We start from the raw sequence: 26576 nt of genomic DNA on the forward strand, positions 1-26576 counted from the left end.
AAATAGAGCTGAAACACAAATTTTCTTCAGCCTCCCTTAGTACAAAGTGTTGGTTATTTGGCCAAGCATTTTGGTATGCATTAAGAAAATCCAAATCTTCCAGTAAGTTCCCAATGTTATTGACATTATGCAAATTCTCTAGATAATTGAAATGAACTATACGAATCAATCATTGTTTATTTTTACAGGGCTTTCAATTCTGTAGGCCCTATTAGTATATAATCATTAAAATGAGTTAAAATACACAGAAAATAAATAACCATGTCAATTTCTTTGTACTGAGCAAAATGTTCATTCAAGTTATAAAATAGACATCTTTCGATAGGAAGAATTTAAATTATTAAATAACTTAAACAAGTAGAGTCTCTTAATGTAACTTCTCATTTTACTGATAACATAATTAATTAAAATAAGTTGACGTCAATTTGAAAAATTAAAGAAAATTATTTAAATGATCATCATATATGATTTATGCACATGAGGAATCGCTCAAAATTAGGTAAAATATATTTAGCAATGTTAGTAAAAACTTCCAATCTCTCTTTACGATATTGTAAAACCTTTCAAGTTTCAATTATTACATTTAGTACAGTGTAGGCATTTCCTATAAAATCTTTTAAAATTAGTCCTTTGCACAATGTAGATTGTATTAGGCTTTGAATATACCATTCTTGGACCTTGGTATTTAAGGTGAAGAAATAATTCATGTTCCAATTAGAAAAAGGAAGTGACATGGTTGACTTATTGGACAAATGCAAATAAGAATTTTTTTATCGCTGTAAGATATATTTGAAAACATTCCCTGAACTAAAAACAAGAAAATGATGTTACGTAGTCATTACAATGTCAGCTTATCTCTTAAATCACTTTCGTAAATAGATTATCAGCACCAGGTTTGTATAGCATCTATGACCCATTTAGCATTTGGGTAAATTAGCTGTCTTATGCACAACTTCATTAAATGCGCTTTTCGCGATCCCTGGGATCGCCTTTGTTCTAGTCTGTAAGAGAATGATTGAGGTGTAAGAGCCTTTTGTTTTCCATTGAAATTGTAATCTTGTGGGTAAATTTTCTGATGAGAAAATCTGGTGCCAACACAGGCCTTTTAAACTTGCGATATGTAACTTCCATGACCCTACTAAAATTTAGTTCTAATGATCTCCGTTGTTTTTTAACATTATATATAGTCATTTACTTTAGGTCAAAAAGGGAAAAGTAAAGTGGTAGGAGGGGCACATTGCAGTTATGTAAATGAGGAATCTTAAATGATTTTATGCATTGCCTAGAAACACAAAAAGTACATTAAATAATGAAATTGCTTGAATTAAATATCAATTTGCTGAATATATTTTAAGAAATCTATTAACAGCAACGATTTTGTTCCCTTTTCTAAGTTTTATATTATTCAAATTATGCACTGTCTCCCCACTTAACAGTCATTTTGTTTGTCATTCTATACATTCAATACAGAGTGGAAACAAAAACTACTTGTTGTATAGATTAAACATAATTTTTAAGTGAAATGCAGTGGTAGCCATACTTGATTTAGGCGAATTAGGAATATTTCTCGGGCGATAAAATGTATTCAAAAATATTGCCTGGACAAAAATTAAGATAAATGCATACATACTTGAACATAATGTCGCATTTTTTTCAATTCAATATGCATATTTCTTTTATCAGTGAATGTATTGCTCCCATATCCGTTTATATCTATACAAATAAGGTAATTTATAAATCTTAGATTGTATTGGACTTTTAGTATGTCATTCTAGGACCTCTCTAAAATACACAAAGAAAATTTAATTCTATTGCAGTCAGAAGTAGCTTATATAGTTATTAATTAGGGACATACAAAGAAAAACGAAGTGTTGTGGCGGCCATATTGGATTTATGCAAATAAGGAATATTTCTATGACGACAAAATATTTTAATCAACATTGCCTGAACCAAAAACAAGGCAAATAAGCCCAAAACCCGCATATATCATGTTTAGCCAAATATTTTAGTAGCAACATTCTATCAGCACCTAGTTTGTAACCATAATCTTTTTACATATATGCAAATTAGGCATTGTTTACATTTCTAGATTGTACGAGGCTTTTAGTATGTCATTGTAGGGCTTCTCTGAAATACACAGTGGATAAATAATTCTATTGCTGTCAGAAGTAGCATAAAAATAGTTATTAATTGGGAAAAATACAAAGAAAAGTGAAGGTTGTGGCGGCCATATTGGATTTATGCAAATTAGGAATATTTCTATGAAGACTAGATATTTCCATCAACATTACCTAAACCAAAAACAAGGCAAATAAGCCAAAAACCTGCATAACATATCATGTTTAGCCAATTATTTTAGCAGAAACATTCTATCAGCACTTAGTTTGTACCCATAATCTTTTTACATCTATGCAAATTAGGCACTGTTTACAATTCTAGATTGTACTAGGCTTTTAGTATGTTATTCTAGGACTTGTCTAAAATACAATGTGAAAAAATTATTCTATTGCTGTCAGTAGTAGCTTAAAAATAGTTATTAATTCGAGAAAAACTAAGAAAAGTGAAGTGTTGTGGCGGCCATATTGGATTTATGCAAATGAGGAATATTTGTATGACGACAAAATATTTCAACAACATTGCCTAGACCAAAAAGGAGGCAAATAAGCCAAAAAACCTAATCAAAAGCATGTTTAGCCACATATTTTAAGTAGAAACCGTCTATAAGCGACAATTTTAATACCCATGAGCCCCCTTTACATTTATGCAAATTAGGCACTGTTGCACCCCTTAGATTTTATTATACTTTAGTATGGTTATTTCTAGGACCTTTCCAAAATGCATGGTGAAGAAATAATTTCTGTTGCAATTAGTCCTAGGTTTACCCCTTTTTTGGCTTAGTTGACTGGACTATAAGGTTAGGGTTAGGTTTTCTCTCGTAAAAAGCCTTACTTCGCTCTCAACCCTGGAGGTTAGGCCAAGGGAAAGAAAATTGTAACGGCATAACTTAGGGTTAGTTAGCGTATGCCGTTAGGGGTTAGGGGCCGGTTAGGGTTAGGTCGCAGATCACAGTTAAAGACGCAGGTCGTATGTCAGGTCGTGACCGGACTTCCATACATGTCGGAGTCCTAACATGGCCGTTATTTCTCCAAGATGTCTCCATTGTAGAAGTATGCAGAAATAAGCTCGTCTCTACCTGACATGTATGCAAACGCCATATTAGTTTTGCAACTCGCATGTCGCAGTTTAAGAACTCGCATGTCGCGCAGTTTGAAAAAAACCTCGCATGTCGCATGTCGTGACCGGTCTTCCATAGTAATCAGACTGCTATCGCAGTTATCGGACACCTTGTATCGTACGGTGTGTTAACTTCGCCAAGTTTGTAGCGCCCGAAATAGCTTCTACCGAAAAAATAAACTATTGAAAACGAGACAGCAGCGTCACCTGACTTAATATGTGGTAACATGACTACGAACAAAATTACAAAGCAACTTGTGTGAAAAAATTAGCCATTTCACTAGAAAGAAGAGAAAGGAAAATATTGATAAAATCATATCATCATATGTATGCATTCAGGATGCATCCTTCCCCTTCAAGTCTTACATAACTTCTTTAACTTCGTTGAATCATCAGTTTTGCTCATCATCATACAATGAGATGAGGATTTATTCCAACAAAGTGGCAAATAAATGATGAGACCAGGAGGACTTTCTCTGGCCATCCCCATGACAGCGCCACCAACGGTCGTTACACCGACCGCTATCGTGCATCGCCGTCGAAAATCATGGCGTCCAACAGCAACTCAAACCACCAGCCTCCTCCGATACCAAACGGCATTAAATTCTTTTTCGGAGGATCTGCAGGGTAAGTAAGCTACCTAATTGTCAAGTGTAATTCCAAAGATTTACGCAGTCTTTTATATCGGGACGGAGGACAACAACACGAGCCACGGTGTACACACTAGCTTGTCCGAGCTCAACGTACTGCCGAGGTCACGTTGGTTGAGCTGCCGAGCGATGTCATAAATAAAGGAGGCGTGCAGAAACGGAGAGAGATCGGAGACTTAGAGTTTCTGATGTGATTGCCATGCCAACCACGTTTATCTAAATTTCCAAACGTCTTTATTGTCCTCAAACTTTCACAAACTATGCCGTCCAAAAATCTGACCTTGAGAGGAAAAGTGACCAGCGTCTGCCAACCGATATAAGCGGTTATGTATTGCATGGTCTTGCCGAGAAAGCAAGCGGTGACGTGGGGCATTGACCGATGTATGCACCTCAATGAGAGCCGTCACGTAAAGGTCGTCTTGCCCTCTGACGTATCACCCATCTCCTATACCTTTGCGAGCCCGAAGTTACGCTTTTAGGAGTGATGTTTATTTTTGGTTGTTCACATGCCACGCAAGTTAATATTTTGGAGGAGTTTGTAGTTTTACTATACCATTAATTATGTTGATAAGTATGTGCAAGCTTAGGCAAGAGGCAAATGCAAAGTGATGTGGACAGAGAAAATCTGTTTCCATCATTCATATTGAAAGATTGATTTTGCAACGCGAAAGTGAATCTTATAGCACGATGATGTTAATTCCCAACACAACTGTTCCATCACTAAGTTTTATTACCGGTATAACCACGGTTGTTTTGATCAAATCATTGTTATCTCAGAGGGAACAGGTCACTTGACCCCTATGCACTTTCAACCCAAGTGATCCACACCCTCTTGTTGCTGGTTGTGGTCACTTGGACCTTGTCACATTTTTCTTGTTAAAATGACTGCCCTTTCAACACCATTCAATTTGGTTGGTAGGAATAGGAATGTGAAAAATCTGCTTGCTTCAAAACGACAAGAATCTGTAAAATACATGCACCACAGCCTACCGCCAATACTTGCATGGCAACGAATGGCCATGTACCCAACACTTAATCAGTGCATCTCTGTGGCAATGGGGACTAGCCAATACAGTGTGGTGATGGTGCTATCAAATCTGACATTACTCGCTTCCACTAAAGCCCTGTCAAGCACAGTATTATGAGCATAGAACAAAATTGGCAACATGCCTACGAGATAATACTACTGGCTTGCCTCTGTGATACCAAAGGAAAGGTATGAGGGGGTCAAAGAGACTACAGTGAAAGGGTCCAGGTGACCAGGGGTGACTGGAGTTGAAACAGTCAGGGGTCAAAGCGACCAGAAGCCGCTTTCAACGGTGATTGTGGAGCTGTTTACCGGGAATAAGGGGTGAAGGGTTTATAATACTAGTAGTCAACACTGATATCAACAGCAATCAAACACTCTACTTGCACAACAGCACTTGGTCTGGAAATTAAGATTTTTCACTCATTTGAAAGTGATGTTATCTCATCATTTACATAAATTGTCACCATGGGATCAAAGTTTGGACAAAAAGTGTCAATTTTCCAATATGGTGCATAAATTATGAAAGTGAAATTTTACTTTCTTTTGTAATAATCTTCCATATACACATTTTCCTTAATATGATTTATTGGTCCATAATACATTGACATGTGTCATGACCTGAACACTGATAATGTTAAGCTGTACTCAGAAATAGTGATTGGCCTTTGTGTTTGGTACCACAGTCCAAGCAAACACACCCATTAAACACCATTATATTTCCATGCCCTGTCCATTTTGTTTTCATTGGTCAAGCTGAACCACATGACTGCCCACAAATACACAGTATTGGTTGTTTTCATGTGCCCGTATACGAATAATATCGTAAACATAGTAACTTTACGACTAAATTGAAAACGTGATTTGTACAAAGTCTTGTCAGAATTCTGGTACTTTTTGTGACAACCAATCAGGGAACACATATCTGAAAAGCAGAACTTCAAACAAAAATTGCAGGTAGCTAATATTATCCTAGTTCAGATAGTATAATTTCAGTAGTATGTATGCATAATTATAATATTGCAGAGACTACACAGATCTTCAGAGTTACATGCACATCTATACAGGTATATTTATTGGTATGATCTCTGGCCTTCGTCATGGCAGCAATAAAAGGTCAAGTAAAGGAATAAGAGGTCGTCTGACCTAATGTAGTACATGCATCAAAACTGAAAGAATTAAACTTATGATCAAACTTTCCTCAACTAAGCTGTAAACCATCCTCTTTCAAATAAGAATAATAAGTCAAGGGGTCACCATGCAAATTTTTTTTTCTAGAGAAAAAAATTATGTTAATTTATCGATACTTCAAATTCAAAAATGGCTGCCATCACTTTGTAATTCCAAGAGGAAAAATTGGAGTTATGATTTTCACAAAAACAAGATGGTTGAAAGTTCATTTACTCCACCCATCTCCAAAAAGAGTCTATACAAGCAACATACACGCAGAATATCTGTTGGCTTAAGATCTATGTGCAGTCTACATTAACTGAAAATTGATAAACCTCTGTCCTTGGGTAGAGGGACTGTGATTAAATGGACACAAGCATAAAATTATTCCCCTGCATTCTTGATGTTCAAGTCTGCTGCGCCGCTCATACTAAGTAGCCCAAGCGAAGTGCCTTTTCTGATTCAGATTTTATGAAATAATACTCTATAACAACTAATATTATACTTTACAGACAAGCGTAAAGGAACATATGTCTCTGCCATTTCCCGTTACATTGTAGTCACATCTCACTCCTGCCAAGAGAAAACAACCTTTGGTCACAAAAGGGCATCTTATGTTTAATTCCTGAATAAATGTAGTCATTATGCAAAGTGCATTGCATCACTATCTGAATTCATGACATTATACTGTTAAATTAGCATAAGTACTCTCATGGTATGATGGAAATTTACCATGGACACAGTCACACTAATGGAAAAGGCGTTTTATTGCACCTGCTTAAAGGGCACATGCGATAAGCATCAGTTGTAAACTATGGATATTGCCAGCTATCAATCGTATGGTTTGACGTCATTGAAAGAAATTAGGCCACATCAGGACGAATGTCAGTCACTGGGTTGAAAGGTCAGCAGAGCGGTATGGTACAAAGGAAAGGTTATTGTCTTGGTGACCTTGGCGCAAAGTTCATAAAATAAGTGTTTTTGTAAAGCATCACCTTGTCCTTTTAGATATATTGAAATCTGAAGCAAATGCCATGGCCAATGAACTGATCGCTTTCATCTGTCTCTTGACAAGCTTAAAAAATGTTTTCTGGGAGACTAGGGAAAATTTGTGTAAATGGGAGTAAGCTATTATGAGATATGGCAGTTGATGATGTTGTATTGTTTAAAAATCATCCGTTGTACTCCACAGTCCTGTTGCACTTCATGCCAGTAGTACTCATGGGCTTGTGATTCTTCAAAATGTCTTGATATCAAAAGACAAGTAATGAAATTCATATGGATTTGATGACTTTGATCAGGGTATGCACTGGTTACATTGTCCAAATGATTGGATGAAACTTGAATCAAACACAGAACTGTTGGTCCAGCATGTTTTGTTTATTGGTATGGATATTTTGTCATGCGGAATATAACTGCCATTTGTAAAATGTTTGGTTTTTCACATATGGTGTAAAATTGACATTTTAATCAAAAAGTGACTGATCAACATTGATATCAAAGTTAATAATAAATAGGGCAAGTAAATATATCGCTACAAAATGGCAAAACGTATAAATTTTCACAATCCCTTCCAATAATATGTTACTTAAACAAACGATACCTAGAGACTACCAGCTTGTCCCCTTGTGATTCTGCATGTGGAATGTGATACCAGCAATATTTTGAACCGGTAGTGATGACTCGTGCAGCCAGCAAGGTCTGCCCTGTAGGGTGATGGTAGAGTGTTAACGCCGCTATTTCTGTCCCAGTACAATAGAGCATGTGTCTAAGCAACTGACTGCAGACATTAGGAAATTTTACAACTGTTAGATAAGTAGACTGGAGGGTCTCTTGCTCCAGGGTTGTACCATGGGTAGGGCTGTCTCAAAGAAATTTCATTAGATTCATAATCTGACAAAAAGTTCAGCAAATATTTGAGCTCAAGGATACACTGCACTAAATTTATGTGAGCCATATTGGAAATTTCTCGCTTTCATAATTGTGCAAAATATTTAATCACCCCAAAATTTTGATAATTTTAAATTTTTGTCACATAACTTGCTGTCTACAGGGTATATAGGTTATGTAAAGAGAACTAGCAGTTGTTAGTGCGCACATTAGATATCCTAAGGTACATAAAGCACAGAATTTCATATTGACACACGTCATATAGGGATCACCTGATTAGACCAAAAAAATGATAATGTGTGTTTCTGTAAGTCCACATATAATATTTTGTACCTAACTTCAAACTTGTCTACAATACCAAAAAACAAGGTGTGAAATTTACCATGATTTTTTTCTGTTTCATTTGGATCACATCAAGCAAAGAAACAAAAATTGAAAATACATTGCCAAAATGACCTGATTTAATTTTTCAGAGCCATGTTTTTTTACAGAAAGCAAATAAATTGTTTTATTTTTAGCCTTTTATCAGCTATGTTTGCTAGCTTCATGTCTGTTATTTATTTGTAAAATATGTAAAGTGTACTGTATAAACAGCTGTATTATGGAAATTTCCTTTATCACTATGATTTTTTGACACAATTGTAGGCCCATGATATTTAATGGTATGAATATTTGGGACACTAGGTTAGCCAAGGGTAGCTGGCCAAGGCTGGTTACAAAATTGAAAAATACTGAAGAATTTCATCATATTTTGAAGGCATGAATACACGTGTATTCTACCTAATAAAGTACCTTTGAAAATTATCCATTAAACCTCAACAGTGTTTACCATGTGTGATACTTGGCTGTCAAATAAAATGGGCCAATGTACCGGTACAATTGGAAGGTTGGAAGCTTGTAGCCAATTGGTTGTTTTGGAAACAATCATTTATGTCAGTGATACTCCACCAACCAATAAGCTTCAATCTACCGAGATGCTGCACTTTACCAGTCTTGAAGTACAGCATTTGCCGTGTATTAAAGTTCCATTAATCGTAACTTTTGTTGTATTTTCAAGTATTTTTTTTCCATTTGGAAAACACAGTCTTGTTCTATGCAAAGAATGATGTCAAAATGCATTTAAGTGTTCACCTTTGTCAACACAGCCTGTATGTGTATGCAGTGTCATGTGTTAATGTACAACTGAATTTTAGTCCAGACAAGAATTGATTTGTCAACAATGACATCACATTCTGAATGCAATGTATTGCATTGCGTTGCATACTTTGTATTTTGCTATACTGTCAGTGAGTAATAAGACCATGTAATTGTTTTCCAGAACAAAAATACAAAAAATATTATCAAAAGTACGGCTAATGACCCTCTGTAGCAATTAAACACTGGGGCATGTTTCTGGATGATAAAAAAATCAAATTGTCTAATAGCTTTTATTGTGTCAAGGTTCTTTTCCAGCATACAAGTCACTTTCCGAATGGTAATACAATCTTGTCAAATATAATACTCCTGAATCAGTGTTTCCATCCCTCTATGGTAGAGTCAGTGGCCTTCTAAATGTCACAAACAGTGATTGTATGGTAATGATCAAACCCAGGGACACAGGGATGATTATGAGCGCATCAGTGCGAAAGGACCTTCACCTTTGATAACTGTACTTTTAATGGGTCACCCTTCGCAAACAATGGTGTGTACAACATTTGTGTACTCAGGCAATGTGTAAAGTCCGTGCCAATTTAATATGTAACTAACTCTGTATGAAAACAACATTTATCCAGTGGTCATAGTCATTTAAGGTAACGAGAAATGGTACCAAGTCCGTAAAACAATCAGTAAGGACAATGTATGGTAGGACTGTCCATTTTGTACCACTGACATACAGATGTCCGGAATGGGTTAGGGCATCTGGCCAGTGATCTGCATACGCCAAGATGGTGCAAAGTGACAAAATGAAACTGAAATTCAGTGAAACCACCGAATCACTGTTTAAAAAGTCAAAGTCAGGAATGTAGTCACTCATCACTTGAGTAAAGGATGTGTCATCATCAGAATTCCCATCATTTCATCTGCTGTACAACTTCTCAAATGATGTTAATAGATGTAGTTGAACTAAGGCAACAATGTGCCTTGCGGACAGAATATTTCAACACTCAAATTTTTCCAGTGCTTTCATGGTCTATTGCATGTTGGGGCTCATCTTAAAGCTATTGGAGGAAAAAGTTCCAATGTCTTAGTTTTTCTTAAAATCAAAAATTTTATTTTTCTCCATAGAGTTCACATTAGCGTGGTGGCCATTTTGAATTCAAATATCAGTCCTGAAAAGTCCTGAAATTGTCTCAAAGAGTTACATGTAAGGTATACTTCAATAGACTATTTATATTGTCAAGATACACACGTGTTGAAGTCACACATACCACCAAATATTATGTTATTTTTACCCCCAAGCAGAATGTCTGGCGGTACCCTGCTAGTCAGCTGGTAAACAGTCCCTACATGTGTCCATCTTGTCTGACCCTTTCATTTCACGATTGGCCACAGCATTGATCCACTGACCGGCTGTCTCAGGTTCAAAATAAACCCTGGTCAGCTTTCTGGGTCAAAAATACACCCATGGGGTGCTGTCGTAGTCCCCAAATGCTGGCACTGTGCAAGCTGCACATGCCAGTGTATGCATTACACCTTCCTCATTTGCTGGTAAGGGATTGTTTAGGATCCGGTATTGTGCAACAACACTTCATTGTGATTTAGCATACGAACGCCGGCTGTGCTTTGTTTCCATGTCTCATGATGCTTTTCAGAACATCTGCCCATCTGACCTTTAATTCAATGCCAGCGCAGTCAGATTCACGTCTGTTCTTGGTGCAAATGGCAAATGTGTGTAATATTCATCACAAATGCAAATCTGTGGACGTCTGGCCATGTTGAAAATTCCTCATAGATTATAGATTATAGATTACTAAATGTGAAATGGCCAATTTCAACCCAAGAATAAAAAACAAAATAACAATAAAATTTCAAACACTGTATTTCTGTTTTTGATACTGGTCAAGGAACACATATGCACTGTATTAAAAGCAATAGTTTAATTGTAGAAACCTTTTCTAAACATCCCTCTGTTAAAGACACAATGGCTTAAACTTTTAAAAGATTTTATTACTTTCGTTCTGTAAAGCAAGCACATTTTGTTATTGTTCTCCCTGAAGTCTGTGGAACTACAAAGAATAAACCTTGCAAACATACCGGTTTGTGTACATTATATCAAACGTCACACCCTCCATAGAACTCGATGGAATTCAACCCAGTATGTAGGGTCTGTAACATACAGAGAAATGGTTTGGAGTGGGGGGGAGGGGGTGATAATTTGAAGTTGGCACTAACCATAGTATTGTTTCAAATGGTAAATTAGCCTTTTAAATAGCAACTACATCAAATATAGAACAATTTGTTGGTGTTTTTCATTCATGGAATTTTTCTAACAGTTTATTAAATGTTTAGATGTAGCATAGAATATCAACTGTATTTCATAATGTGATTTTGAAAATTATGTTAATTGACTGTTGTCCTCCTTTTTTTTATCTTTTTTTAATGTGTAGATGTTTAGCGACATTGTTTGTACAGCCGTTGGATCTTGTCAAGAACCGTATGCAGTTGAGCGGTAAGTGTTTAATATCAGAGATTTTCGACTCGATTGAACATGAAATTAACCGTACTGTTTTTTCCCGAAGCAGTTTCAGCATCGTATTCCATTTGCCTGTATGCCATCCTAAATTCACACAAACTTGAATGGTTTAACAATTTCACTACCAAATTTGGGCTGAATCTTCCCATTATAATTGAATAATAAAAATAGACTCCCTAAGTTGTTGTGAATAGTGACCATTGACCAATCAGATATAACCTTCTGAGCACGCTGCACATCAGCAGCCAAATTTTTAACAAAATGGCAAAGTTTGACTTCCACGGAGGAAACTTCGATCAGCAGGGTTTAGTTTCTCAATGAACTTTGAGGTAGTACAGTGACAACCAATCTAACTGCAATGCAAGTTTGTCAGTGTGTCAGTCCAGTGGAGAAACAAAGTTAGAAGTCCTAGAAGTTCCTGTATATGTTTTTTAGCTCCCATAGCCATAGTATATATGGCAATGGAAGCTATTCTTATAGGCTAGGGAGCTGTCTGTATGTATGTATGTCTGTATGTCTGTATGTCTGTCCGTCAACATCAAAAACTCCAAAACCGCTGCACATTTCATCTTGATATTTGGTGTGTACATGGATAGATGGGCTGTAGATGAGATTTTGCAAATTAAGTGAAAAAATGTAAAAACAGTCAAAATTGAAAAACTCAATAACCACTGAGCAGATTACATGAAAAATTAGCATGTAAGTACTTTAGGCTGACCTGAAATGATTGTGCACATCTTGGGTCAGTATCTTGGACTTGCTATTTTTCATGAATTTTTTTGTAATTTTCTCCCATTTTTGGTCAAAAAATCTTCTTCTCTGAAACCACAAGTCCGATTGATTCGAAACTTGGTATGGAAGTGCATTGGAGTGACCTTTCCCACATTTGGGCAAATCGTGGTGAAATTTGCATATTTTTAGTTTACACGCCCATAGACTCCCATGTATAAGGCAGATCTCCATAGACTCCCATGTATAAGGCCACGAAAAATAAAAATTCAGTTTCTCAATGTATTCATATTCCAAAAAGGATGCAGTGACACAATTTTTAGTCCCCACGGATGAAGTCCAGTGGGCTTATAGATTGGGTCATGTCCGTCTGTTCATCCATCCGTGAGTCCATCCGTTCACGCAGATATCTCGGATATTTTGACAAAATGTCATGTGACCTCGATGACCTTTGACCTCAAATATACATATTTGTCCATAACTCAGTAACCACAAGTGCTATCACCCTTCATATATGGTATGATGGGACACCTTATGACGCCACATATTGTACCTCATTAATTATGCACATATCTAATTTGAGCGAGCCAATAGAGCTAGAGGTCTGATTTTTGGTATATAGGGATAACTTAGCAATACAATTTTTTTGACAAAATGTCACGTGACCTCGGTGACCTTTGACCTCAAATATACATATTTGTCCACAACTCAGTAACCACAAGTGCTACCACCCTTCATATATGGTATGATGGGACACCTTATGACGCCACATATTGTACCTCATTAATTATGTGCATATCTAATTTTGAGCGAGCCAATAGAGCTAATGTCTGATTTTTGGTACATAGTGATAACTTAGCAATACAATTTTTTTGACAAAATGTCACGTGACCTCGGCGACCTTTGACCTCAAATATACATATTTGTCCATAACTCAGTAACCACAAGTGCTACACCCTTCACGTATCGTATGATTGGACAACTTATGACGCCGCATATTGTACCTCATTAATTATGCACATATCTAATTTTGAGCGAGCCAATAGAGCTAGAGGTCTGATTTTTTGGCATATAGGGATTAATTAGCAATATAATTTTTTTTCAAAATGTCATTTGACCTCGATGACCTTTGACCTTGATTATACATATATATGCATATCTCAGTAACCACAAGTTCTATACCCTCCAATTTTGATAGGATATTAGACCTCAAGATGTCACATCTTGTACCTATTTATTATGCGCATATGTATTTCTTGGCTGGCCAATACTGCTAGAGGTCTGATCTTTTTCCCGATTTAGAACCATAACTTAGACATGCCTCATGTGTTTCAAATTGGGAACAACGACATAGACCTATGTGCCCATAGATCTCAACATATACACTCCAGTGATACTTCTTAATGACCACATTTCCTGCCCCATCAAGACTAATACTCCTATTACAAGTGGGGACTATGTCATTGTCAATGACTTGTTGAGTTAATGGTTGTATCACAGTATTCAGTATTTCTAATTCTGTATTTTTTCCATTTATATTCTGGACAAATACATTAAACATATTTCACTGTCTCCAGTACATTACATTTAAGTATTTTCACTTCATGCACTTTATCCCTTTCACACATGTTCAAATATCTGACCAGAGAACAAACACTAAATAGTCCAGGATGGGAGCTACAGTGTCATTGACGCTATTTTTTTCTAGTGTAGTATCCCAACCCTTTCCCCACCATAGTTTGATCCAGCTCAATTGTTCTCAATGGTCAGTGTGGACTTGTTCAGGGGGAATTGGGGGTGAACGGGTTAAGGTAATATGCACTTAAAAGCTGAAATTTGTAGAGTTTTGTTCAAAGCTTTCCTCAAGGAAACTTTAACCCATTCTCTTTCATATTCATGAATCAAAATCACATATTAGGAGGTACTTGAAAATCAAAATGCCCGCAATACCCTGTTTTAACTAAAAGGACAGGTGTAAGTTTTTGATTTTAGCTACAACAAAACAGTGAAAACTTTTTTTTAAATCACAAGTTTAAAAATGAGTTCACAAAGCTGCAGGCCAGAAAAGGGTATCATCAAAATTTGAGTGTCCAACCAAACTATCCTTCAGGCACATTCTTGTTCACTCATTCAATGTTGACTATAGCCAGAGTTCAGCGAATCAAGTGAACCATCATGTCTGTTTTTAGCCGCGATTTTTATTAAATTTTGCCGGCTACATTTCAGGGATGTTTCACCTCCTGTAAATTACTGAGCTGTGACGTCTTGTCTTGAATGTTGATTGTGTTTTCAGGTATTGCAAATCTCTACACTTCTGTCAGACTGAACTTAGACCCTAAAAAAGGAAAGTTTTCTAGGGTCTGTAGACGGAGGTAACTTGTGATGTTTAATGTCAAGTTTCCTTTACTTTTTAAGGCCTTGTGGAAAGTCTGGTACTCAATTTATCATCATAGCTTGTATCTCCATGGCCGTGTTGGTCATCACATACAAAGAAATTGTCTTTCCCAGTCCTCAAGCTAAAATGTGTTAAATTTTCAAAACCTCTCTTCCCTCCCTGGCATCCTCCGTCCACCCAGCAAGCTTACCCCCTTGTGTATGTGTGTCTCTCTTTGTCGCCAATACACGATGTTTTACAGAACCATGTGAACTATCTTTGACTCACAGGTGAGGGCGGCGGAGCAAGACAATACAAAACAAGTGGACATGCGTTAGTAAGCATCCTCAGAAATGAAGGTATATTTGGAATCTACACAGGGTGAGTAAAATGTTTATTCGTATTTATTGATCCATCCTGTAATTTTCATACCGTCTCACTGTCTGAAAATTTCATATCGTCTCACTGTCTGAAAATTTCTGTCTAAAGGAAATCTTTCACAGGCTCACTGTGTATAAGATTTCTCACATTATTTTACTCCTATTGCAAGGATGTGTTCCAAAAGTTGGTGATTTTTGTCCAGTAAAGATTCTTTCGAAGAAAAGTGAATAGCAAATGTGCAACGTCTTGGAAACTTTTAGCTGATTGGTTGGCTGAAACATTGTTTTTATTGAATTATTTCAAAACAGCCAATCAGGTAGAGAATAACCCAAGTTTCTAACTCCTTAAGTTGCAATAAATAATGACAATCTACCAATTAGATATCACCTTCTGAGCCGCTGCACATTTGCCAGGATACATCAACTTGTTAGAATATTTCAAGAAACAATAATGACATTGTTTCAATGTTTGTGAAGGCGCTTTAGAAGCATTTTCAAAGTATCTAGCAATAAGTTTTATTGTCCTAATGTAGGGGACAATTGACAGTCTTGTGGGTCATTTTATTGCCAGTAATGCTCAGCCCAGTGGGCATAGTCAGTTTTCACATTTCATATACTAAGGTGTGCGGGGGCAAAAATGTGATTGACTTTAGCATAGGTGAGCAGTGGGGGCACATTGGCACAAGTTCTGAGCTCTTGCTGCAAGGCTAGGAGTGCCGACACATTGGCACGTGTTCTGAGCTCTTGCTGCTCGGCTGGTGAAATTAATCATCAAAAGTAGCTATAAACAGACTGCCCAGACACCTCAAGTGACACTTGTGCCAGCAGACTAAAGTGTACGCTTGCAATAAATGGTTGTACCTCCTTGCAGAATGCTACAGTAAGGTCACCTTTGGGTGAATGGGTCATAGAGGTTATCGATATGTCCCAGCAGGCTGCTAAGACACCATGTTGTGTAATACAACGTACTAACAAACACTCAACTATATACCATTTATTAGTTAACAATTTATCATGAACTTTTCAAACACAGCTGTTCTCCTGTAACTCTTTGATTAGGTGTGTTACAATTGTAACATAAAAATATGACATAAGATTCAACACAAAGTTGAAATCCGGTAACTCTAAAGTGTGACTGGCACCATTTCAAAGGGGGCTGGTCTCCCCTTGACAAATTACTAAGGGGTGCCAACATGTCAACAGAGGGGGAATCCCCCATCCCCATCTAGATGAAACACTGGAAATCCGCCTTTGTCTGTTTCAGGCATCATTGAACTTTGTAAATTTGAGATAAAAATACCGTCGGCAAAACAAAAATGTCACCTCCTAAACATGTCATTGAAAGACACGTTGCTTACTCTTGAGGTCACTGCTCATTCAATTTGCGATTTAAATCCTGGCCGAAAATCACCACTAGATGGCGCTCTTTACATCAAGTTAGTCGAACCATAGACAGTGGGACATGACAGTGGTTGAGTGGAAGATGCGCCACTGTCTATGGTCAAACTGAAAAGGGCAGAATTTTTCAAGTCTACTTGATAGTGACGTTTTAAGGTCAAATTGAGTTCTTTCTTACGGTAACAGAATAGTGAATTTTCTAGGTTTTTCTTGCTACTTTTATCAAAATATTGATATTTTATATCAGATCATTTTCAGCGATAATTGAATTGTAATCCAGACAAGAAGTGATTTAACAGGAATAACATTGCATATTTTGTTCGCGTAGCTTATACTGTGTCTCTCAGGGTACTTTAGGGTGAAGAACAATTAACTACTTTATTCTATTTAAAATAATGAAAAAATAAGTCTCAAAAGTTGCATCTGTGGCGCCTTGAACGCAGGTTACATTCACCGGAGAATTTACTAACAGTCTATCTGTCTCTCTCTTGATCAGTTTATCGGCTGGTCTTCTACGTCAGGCGACGTACACAACTACCAGACTTGGTGTGTATACAATGCTCTTTGATATGGCCAAGGGGTAAGGAAATGTCATCATTTTCTGTTGTGGTTGTGTGTAAGGCGTGTTTGGTAATGTCTGCACTGTTCCTAGATGTGTCACAGGATGATCTGTGCTGTGCTGGGTGTCTTAGATTGTAGCTACCCTACTTCGTACATCTGTGGTACTGATTACAACTGTAAGTTTGTTATAAAATCAAAGACAGTAGAAGCAAGAATGTAGTAATGTCATGCATGCTATTTGCTGCTGCAGCCCAGAATTTCAGATAAATTTTGACTCAGTTCTCCTGTCTTTATACTGCATCCTGTGATCAGATGCTTATTTGCTAAATTTTCAATCAGAACTTTATTGTGACAAATTACAAATTTCTCACAATTCCTGTTAGAGTTGTTTCCAAAAGACCTGTCAGCAATTGCAAACAATATTTATTTTTGCATACTAATGATGTGACTATGGCGTCATGAGAAATGAGCTCTTATCAACGAGGACATGCAAGCCTATGAGCCAAGCAACGGGGATATGTCATATAATCAGGTCATTTAGTTTTTCAGTAGATAGGTACTTCATAACAATGCCAATGCTTCCATCGAAGAGTCAATGTCGTTTGGCATCTAATTGAATATCAAGGTCATATGTGGTATAACTTTATGCCAAAAAACAATTGAAATTCAAGACAAATCATTTTCTTCCTTTGACATTATAGCCAGTAAATTTTGAGCTGTTTATATTTGATGCAAACTTATTGTCTTGGACAAGAATATTGTATATAAACAATATCAGTGTTCGTGGTGACTTTTTTCTCCTCGCGTACGGCATACGCATTAGTCTGCTAAAATTGCGTAATGGCTGGATTTGAGTGCGTAATTTCACTTCCGCACTCGATTGATGAAAAAACTGACTGCAAAATACAATGTGCCGTTGAATAAACCTACACTACATATTCGGATTGTACGATGTAACATTATTTTAATGAAAACAGTTTAACGAACAACTTGAACAATGTTGAAACGTAACAGCGAAGGGTATACATGCGACCGTCAAAACACATCGGGCAACCCAAAAGTTAGAGTTATGGCAGCTTATCCAGACGGTTTGTGGACGTTTCGGCACCAAGTCGTTTCGGCCCAAGACGTTTCGGCCTTCCAATATCAGGCCCCAAGTCGTTTCGGCACCGCAACCCAAGACGTTTCGGCACCGCTGAAGGCTACCTGTGGGAACTAGTGCTGGAGCGTAATGTTACAAATCAAAGTACTAAAAAGTATAGTGTCAACTAACATTCACGTACATGCTTTAATCTTTGTGAGAACATGGGAAGAGACCGTAAGAAAAAACTTCATATCATTTTCAAATCTGTGACACAAGTTTATCGATATCAATAGCCGCCGACACGGCAAAAGTTTGAAAGCGGTGACGAAACAGCACGGCAAAATTCACACAAAATGCACATAAAGTACTGGTCAGAATGCAAAGGTCACGCTTACGAATATGACGGATCAGTCAATTACTAAATGGTTTGAAAAAAATCGAAATACAGATGCTGAAACGTCTTGGGTTGCGGTGCCGAAGTGACTTGGGGCTGGAAATTGAGAGGCTGAAACGACTTGAGCCGAAACGACTTGGTGCCTGAACGACCAGTTATCATCCAGACACTTCTGCAGTGTTCAAAATTTATTAGGATTCCGACGAGCTCTACTGATTAATTTTTTTTTTTTTCACGGACTCGTAGAGCAAATTTGAAAGAAAACAGATTTGTTTGCTTCAACGCCATGCTGCATGTGTGCTTGATCAAAATTCGGGAACAGCGAGACGCGATGATCGTGCACGGTTGGCATTTATATAATTTGTCGCAACATTTCTGTCAATCACTCACTTTCAGAAACTATCGCTCGCCTGAAAATTAGCAACGTAATTCATAGGCACAGCTGACATGATAACGTGCCTAACGTGATAACTGTGGACTACGATGCCGATTTTTCAGACAACGCCCAGAGAATCCGAAACTTTCCACACAAAATGAGTGATTGACAGAAATGTGTTGCAACAAATTTCGTCTGATTGTCGCCTAAGCTCAGTCGTGGGGAGTGCTTTCGGTGTTATCCTTTGCGTATAGAAAACGCATAACGAAGAAAAAAATGCGTAGAGAGTCAATTTCAATGCGTAAATACGCACGATTTTTGCGTAAACGCGAACTCTGAATATAGCTTTATTATGACATTATGGCTCTCGAATGGTCAAAGATGAATACGCTGTGGCTGTATCATGCGCATGTGTATCAAACACAGCAATGCAACTCTTCTTGTTTGCTTTTTACTTTTTATTGATACTGATATTTACTTTGTATTTCGTAATATTTAGTTTTATCAACAGGATAAAAAAAAACAACTGAAGATTGTGTTTGTATGTTTATTTTTGAATGCAAGTCAAAACGATTGAATGGTCATCTGTGTGAATGTGTGTAGTGCACGATCGAGTGACGATGCAGCAGTGGCCATCTTGGATGATGTCATGAATATTAATAAGTTGATAAGAGAGCTTCGCGTGTGGGAAATGTTCGCGTTTTGATTGTGCTTGCAAAAGTCGCGAAAATATCCCGCATGCAAAAATATTCCGGTTACATTACATGATGTCTCAATTCTTGGATTGTGTTTTTTTTTCCTGCCAGTGAGGATGGAACACCTCCCAGGTTCATCACGAAAGCACTTCTAGGTATGTTTTGATCTTCCATCTATAAACCCCGTATTTGCTCAAAACATCACAATCAACCTTTACAATACTGCTCTCCTGTACAGTTCAATTGTTTATGTATTTGTATGATCTGTTGATGGAAGAAGGTATGAAAAAGTTCAATTTTATTTCTAAAAAAAAATCAAGAAATGTGTGAGCTTTTATGTCTTTCGTTAATGGACACCAATCTTTGATAAAGAAACATGAAGAATTACAAAAAACACTGAAATAATGTACTATAGGGTTTCTCGTACAACAGTGCAATACCTTGTGCAAACTGTACTGAGAAAACTTGAAGAAGATTGGTTCGCTGCCTCTTCATGGTAGTAATCAATGATTGTCTTACAGTGGGTTTCAATTCGGTGCCACAACTCAGTGTGTGAGAGACAGACACGCTGTAAATACAACATAAAAGATTTAGCTTGGTTACCACCACACATTTCAAAGTCACCAACTTATTGATTAGTTACAGTAAACCAGCATGGTGTTAGCTCTGTCTGGACCGATAGCTCTACACTTGATTGCACTTAATCTACAATGTAGCAATTTTTAGTAACAATTACAACTGAAAGTCAGAAGATGTTTTTTTATCTAGAACTTTCTCACACACAGAGTTGTGGCACCCAATTGAAACCCACTGTAGGATCCAGTGGTGAATAAATAATAACATGCCTCCTAAGATAATGCTGCATTGTACTATGGCGTACCATAGAACCAGTACTCCTGGTCTTGCCAAAAATCATTGTTGATAAACTTCTTTCACTAGCCTCACTCCCTATGTATCAAAGTTCATGCAGCATTATTACCAAGCTTGCGAGATCTTAACCCGTTAATCTGCAGGCTTTGGTACATCCCATTGCATTCAAAAAGGCAGGTGAAACTATGTGTACACAGAAAGGGGGGAGGGGGGTGAAAGGGCTTTTGAAAAGTAAACACTGCCAAATGCATTTAGGATATGAATAAAAACATTGAGCATGAAATGTTAAAGGGTATGAATATTGTGCTTTATGCCGATGAAAATCACACATCTGATGGACTTACTGGTGTTGTTTACATGTAGGTATGGCATCTGGTGGTATAGCTGCCATGGTTGGAACTCCGGCTGAAATTTCACTGATCAGAATGACCGCTGATGGCAGGTGAGAAAAATCCCATTAAACTACGATTTGAGCACTTTTTATAGCTGAAATAAAGATTAATATTTTGTGAGTATCATTAGTTAAAGAAGTTAGAAGCATTTGAAATCCAGAGAAGATAGTGGTGTATAGCAAAGAGATATTGGGCTGCAAATCCACCTGTGCATTAAAAAAAATGCCTTGTAACAGGCTAGGATCAGTCATTGCTACAAGGCTTGTTTAATTACTCTTGAAAGAGGAATGTAAATTTGTGAAGGGCTCACGACCGTATTTTACACCAATGTCAGGCTTCATTGTTTGTAAAGAAATTGAGTATGTATTGCCTGCAAGGTACATGTACCATATGTACAGAAAGAACAAGATTGTGATTTATGCTGATGTTCTGTGTGTGTGTACAAGTGCACATTTCAGATACATTTTATGTCATGGCTGGGCGAGACCAGTGAAAGACACACAAAAATTTCAGACCTTGTCACATGTCGGTGAGCACAGGGCTGTCTCCAGCCATTAATAGTACAGGTACAGATACTGGCACAAAGAGATACAAGCATAAAATTCAGGCCCTGTTCACACACTGGCATCACAGTACTGTCACAGCCCTTAGACTGATAGATCCATCACTTGAGGGCGCTTTATGCTCCCTCTTACAGGAGTGTAGAGAGCGCCCTCAAGGGACGGATCTGTCAGTCTATTACAGCCCTGTGCCACAGATTTGTGATATCAACTTCATAGGATCTGAGACTGAGATGAAGTGCTTTTGTTCTGTTCCCATTTACAAAGTAACCACCAGAAGGATTGCTTCTAAACTATCAGGATTGTGTTTTGGTAAATTTGGTAATTATCATTTTCGTACTGATGCCGATGACCAGAAAGATACTGTCCATATCAGAACATAGATCTCACACAATCCATTCTATATTGTCTCATATTTCAGACTACCTCCTGAACAGAGGAGAGCTTACAAGAATGTCTTTGATGCTCTGTATAGAATAATAAAGGAAGAGGGAATTTTAACCTGCTGGAGGGTGAGTTGATTGCATACGGCAAAAACAGTATTGTATAAACGCATGTAGTAGAATTAATGCAGGCTGTAATTAAGTACGAAAAAGCTTTTTGACTGAAAATATTTTAAACTTTGTAGTTCTGAAATTTTCAGTGCGAGTATTTTTACTTTTTCAAATAGATATAACATATAGCTAAGGAGGTTTGCGTCAGATTGCATGGGAGCAGACAGCATTTTTGTGTGTACCTCTATGTTACTGGAATTCTGTGTGTGTGTGTGTGCATTGTATAAATGTATATATTTAAAAATTGTGTGTGTATGTGTGTATTGTATGTACATATATATATATATATATATATATATATATATATATATATATATATATATATATATATATATATATATATATATATATATATATCTTTAAGTATGCCTATATATAGATAAACTACATCCTTGTATGTACGGTTTTGTCTGTCTGTATACAAACAGATAGACTTTGTACCCATGTATGTATATATGTGTGTTTGTTTCTGTGTGTATCTGTCTGTCAACTATAAAAAGCTTCTTTGATAGTTCCACCTTTGACACCTCATAACTTGCTGTCTCATGTGTAATATCTCAAAATGCATGTTTCTCTTTGTTAATTTGACAGGGTGCCACGCCAACGGTTGCCAGGGCTATGGTTGTTAATGCAGCCCAGCTTGCATCATATTCACAGGCTAAGCAGATGCTTCTATCTACATGTAAGTATTGTTACAGAGATTTTGAATTTTGCAAATGTTCACAATCTTTATCATTAGCACTCCCTCAAACTATCACAGGCCAACACTTGCACAATGGTTGCACTGCTATTGCTTTTCATATTCCTTGTGTTTTGATAAATTGGTTGATTCCTGTCTAGAAAGTAGATGGGTTGTACTAATGGTATGAGTACCTCTCTTTGCACTTCCGCGTTACAGGATGTAACTTTATGTAGAATGCACCGCGGGGACAGATATTCAGACTCTAAACTTACAATACTGTTTTGGTCTACCACTTGTGGTGTCTCATTTTGAAGTTCATAGAGTAAAAAGGTTTTTCAATGGCTGGTTAGTTTGTGAAAATTGAATCTTCAATTTCCCATAGAGTCAACATTTGGATCGCAGCCAGTTTGGATTTGGAGTGTTGATAAATATTGGGTAATTTGTTCCCTTGTAACAAATTTTTCAAGCTGACACCTGACTTTAATTCTTAATTTTGAAAGAAAGTGGTTTAAAGTCTTTACGTAGCGTTTTGGCAAAAGTAAAGTTGAAATCTTAAAGTTCAAGGTGAAAATACTGTCATCCTTGGTAAATACAAGTGAATTGCTTGAAGACTACCATCACAGCGTCCAAATGTTGTAACCTTTATAACATCACCGAGGAATCCTTTTGACTTCTTCTATCCAATTTATTTCAGCTTACTTCAGAGACAACATAATGTGTCATTTTGTGGCTAGTATGATCAGTGGTCTGGTCACCACAGCGGCCTCCATGCCAGTGGACATCGCCAAGACCAGAATACAGAACATGAAAACCATCAATGGTGTACCGGAATACAGGGGAGCTTTTGTGAGTATTCCATACAGTGGTTTGCATTGAACTGTTGTCAATACTGGAAATAGACATACTGTTTAAATTTTGAGGCGTTGACAACACTTTCATGTGCAATGATCGTTCAGGCAGTAATAACAGTCAATAACAAAGAATTGAACTCTGCGAACGTTAAAACATTGTTTGGAAATAGGTAACATGTAGTCATAACAACACCACACCTCCACAGACATACATGCTTACTGTCCGGAATGCACCTTTTGCAAACATTGTTTGTGCAGGTCTGACCTCCTTCAAGACAATTTTTGAACTTTCGCAGAGTTGATTTCTTTGTGTACTGCTAGATGATAGTTACACCTGTTTTGGTAACTCCTCAATGTAGACAGTATGACCAATTCCCCCATTGCCAACAGTTCATTGCTAACCACTATCAGTACACGTAATGCTGTGTGATTTACATTTGTTGTGAGTCGTCACATAGGGTGCAAAGGTCAAAGGTGACCAGCAGGTCAGGTCATATAGGCAGGTCGTTCTGATTTGAAAGTTTTCACAGCAATATAACAAATAGGATGAACTCTTAGGAGGGATGGTAAAGAAATATTTACGTGTCTTTTAGAAGGGAAACCTGTAACTTCACAGAGACAGTGACAGCACTTAACATGGCATCTCATTCAGTTGCAAAAGTCGTCTTTGTTTTGCCAGAAAAATATTCTTATCGATAGTATCGATAATATAATCATCAGATAATATATTCTTACTATTTCAAAACACTGGTTAGTTGTTTGTGGTAGATTCGAACCATAGACATTTTGTCATCTATCTTATATGATGTTGTCTGATAATGACCATTTTCCTTCCGCAGGATGTGCTGGGGAAGACGATTAGAGCTGAAGGCTTTTTCAGTCTATGGAAAGGTTTCACTCCATACTACATGAGACTTGGACCACACACAGTTCTTACATTCATCTTCCTAGAACAGATGAACGCCTTCTACAGGCGTCGATTCTTGAACTGGTCAGACGACGTGTGAAACCCTACTGTGGCTTGAAGAAAAAAACAAGGTAGTTGTTAGAACAGCGGAAGTGAAGGGATCGTACAGTGGATGGGTGTTTGTGGTGATGGTGAAGTTGGTTACCGTGGAGACAGTATTTACAGAAATGTAGTTGCCACAACGGCACCGATGTAGGTCAAAGACAGATTCTCCAAACATACATTATTAGAAATGTGGCATTTGTTTTGGTGATGTGCAGTTTCAGTCGAGATGAATCTTTAGAAATATTACATATTTTTTACAGCTCGCCTGTCATTACAAAATATTACAGGGTTCCTTCTTTCTGACCTACAAAAATTTGCATGACCAAATTCCTTGAAATATATGTATTATTTAGGACTGAGAAATTTATTGTACCGCGTTTCAACGATTTGTTTGTGATTTGGAGATTTATTACTTGGAGTGTTGTAAGTTACATATTTGGTTCACTCCAAATTCAAGTTCACAGATTCTGTGATGTGTCTTCATAAACTAATGCTCTGTGGTAAACCTTTGTTTGTTAGTTCAGTACATGAATATTGCTTCATGTGTAATACGTTTTCCCCTTTGACCTTTGGTGCTTGACCTTTGGCATTTGACCTCAGATTCTGAGTTTTTCTCCACATGGATTTGCATTCATGTGTCTGACAGTTTGCCAACTCATCAGTGTTTCATCCAGGATGCTACAGTTACCGGAATCACTCCACTTTGTCACAATTATTTAGGGAGTGATCTAAAACAATGAATGGATGAAATGAATTGCCTTTTTCACTGATTGTTATTCTGCTGTTAATAAGACCTGGCCATGTTCACTCAGAGACATGAAGGAAGTTTTCACACAGATAACTTGTCAACATATGAACTCCTTGACCACCATTGTATTGGAAAATTTCTGTATCAAACATTGTGAACTCATACAGGATCTCACTAGAATCTACAGGTGCTCACTCATATTGTTATTCAATGTGGCACAGAATATTTCGTGCAATCAAGGTAGTGGAGGGTTCAACTGGGCATGGTGACATCTGTCAGAAGGGCTCTTTCATTAGAAATTTAAACTTCATTGTATTACCACTAAACAATACTTGTGGAGGGACTGTGGTGTGGGGACAATTTAAATGTAGGTTTGCATAATTCCACTACCGTGCAAGGGATATCAGCAGATATCTGTATACTTTCAGTGACCAATTGGCGTTATACAGTGTACCCAGTGAAAAATGGTCATGTGACTCTTTTGAATCACACGGTCACATATTTATGCAGCTTTGATGAAACACTGACTCACATCTGCCCTCATGTTGCAAATAAAAGACACGATAGCTGTAACTTTGAAGAATATTTTTTTTTGTTCTATAAAGCAAGAACAAAGTATTCTGAAATAAAAAAATATTGGTCTCAGCAGATTATGTAGACTGAAAAATCTGTCATTTGAGGGCGCTCTGTACACTTCCCACTTACCAGCATAGAGACTGCCCTCAAACGACTGTTTCTCAGTCTATAGAATGTGTGGTGTTACATAATCGGTGTTGACAAATGGTGTTATTACACTTACAGGCTCTGATGACTACTTTACACCAAGCATTTCAACTTGGTATTTTGGAGTAGAATTAGAAGCTGTATTTTTACCAAAATTACCATGGAAGAAAAACCTGGAAGATTTATTATAAGGTTACAACCAATTGATCCATTGGACTGAAAGATTCTGCTGAAGCGCCCTCATGCGACGGAATGTTTCAGTCTAGTGGATCTCTCAGCAGACTGGAATTTTTAAGTTTAAATCACAAGCTTGTGATTTTTTGTAGGAAGTCTGGCATTCAAGATAATTTATTCACCCAAATTCCCTGTGTACAGTATAGAATGTCCTAGTTATGTGATATTGAATGTGACTGAAAAAAGTTTGGAATTTTGAATAGGAGAAGTGTCTCGGCAAAATGCTTCATGGAATACAGCAATAAAATATGTAGATTGTTGATTCATTGTGACTAACGACAGAATGAATATTAAAACAGAATTTTGTGATGTTCA

At 37.2% G+C, this 26576-nt stretch overlaps 1 protein-coding gene across 1 annotated transcript; it reads left to right on the top strand.

The window, feature by feature from the left end:
• The first annotated feature begins 3728 nt into the window (after positions 1-3728).
• On the top strand, positions 3729-26576 carry LOC139137481 (mitochondrial 2-oxoglutarate/malate carrier protein-like). The gene is made up of 10 exons (XM_070705616.1): positions 3729-3861; positions 11559-11620; positions 15038-15128; positions 17022-17105; positions 19747-19790; positions 20869-20947; positions 21879-21969; positions 22603-22693; positions 23388-23539; positions 24384-26576. Exons 1-10 carry the CDS (start codon positions 3782-3784, stop codon positions 24549-24551), a joined length of 942 nt encoding a protein of 313 aa, XP_070561717.1. The 5' UTR covers positions 3729-3781; the 3' UTR covers positions 24552-26576.

Source organism: Ptychodera flava, chromosome 7 (assembly GCF_041260155.1).
Source record: "Ptychodera flava strain L36383 chromosome 7, AS_Pfla_20210202, whole genome shotgun sequence".
Taxonomy (NCBI): Eukaryota; Metazoa; Hemichordata; class Enteropneusta; family Ptychoderidae; genus Ptychodera; species Ptychodera flava.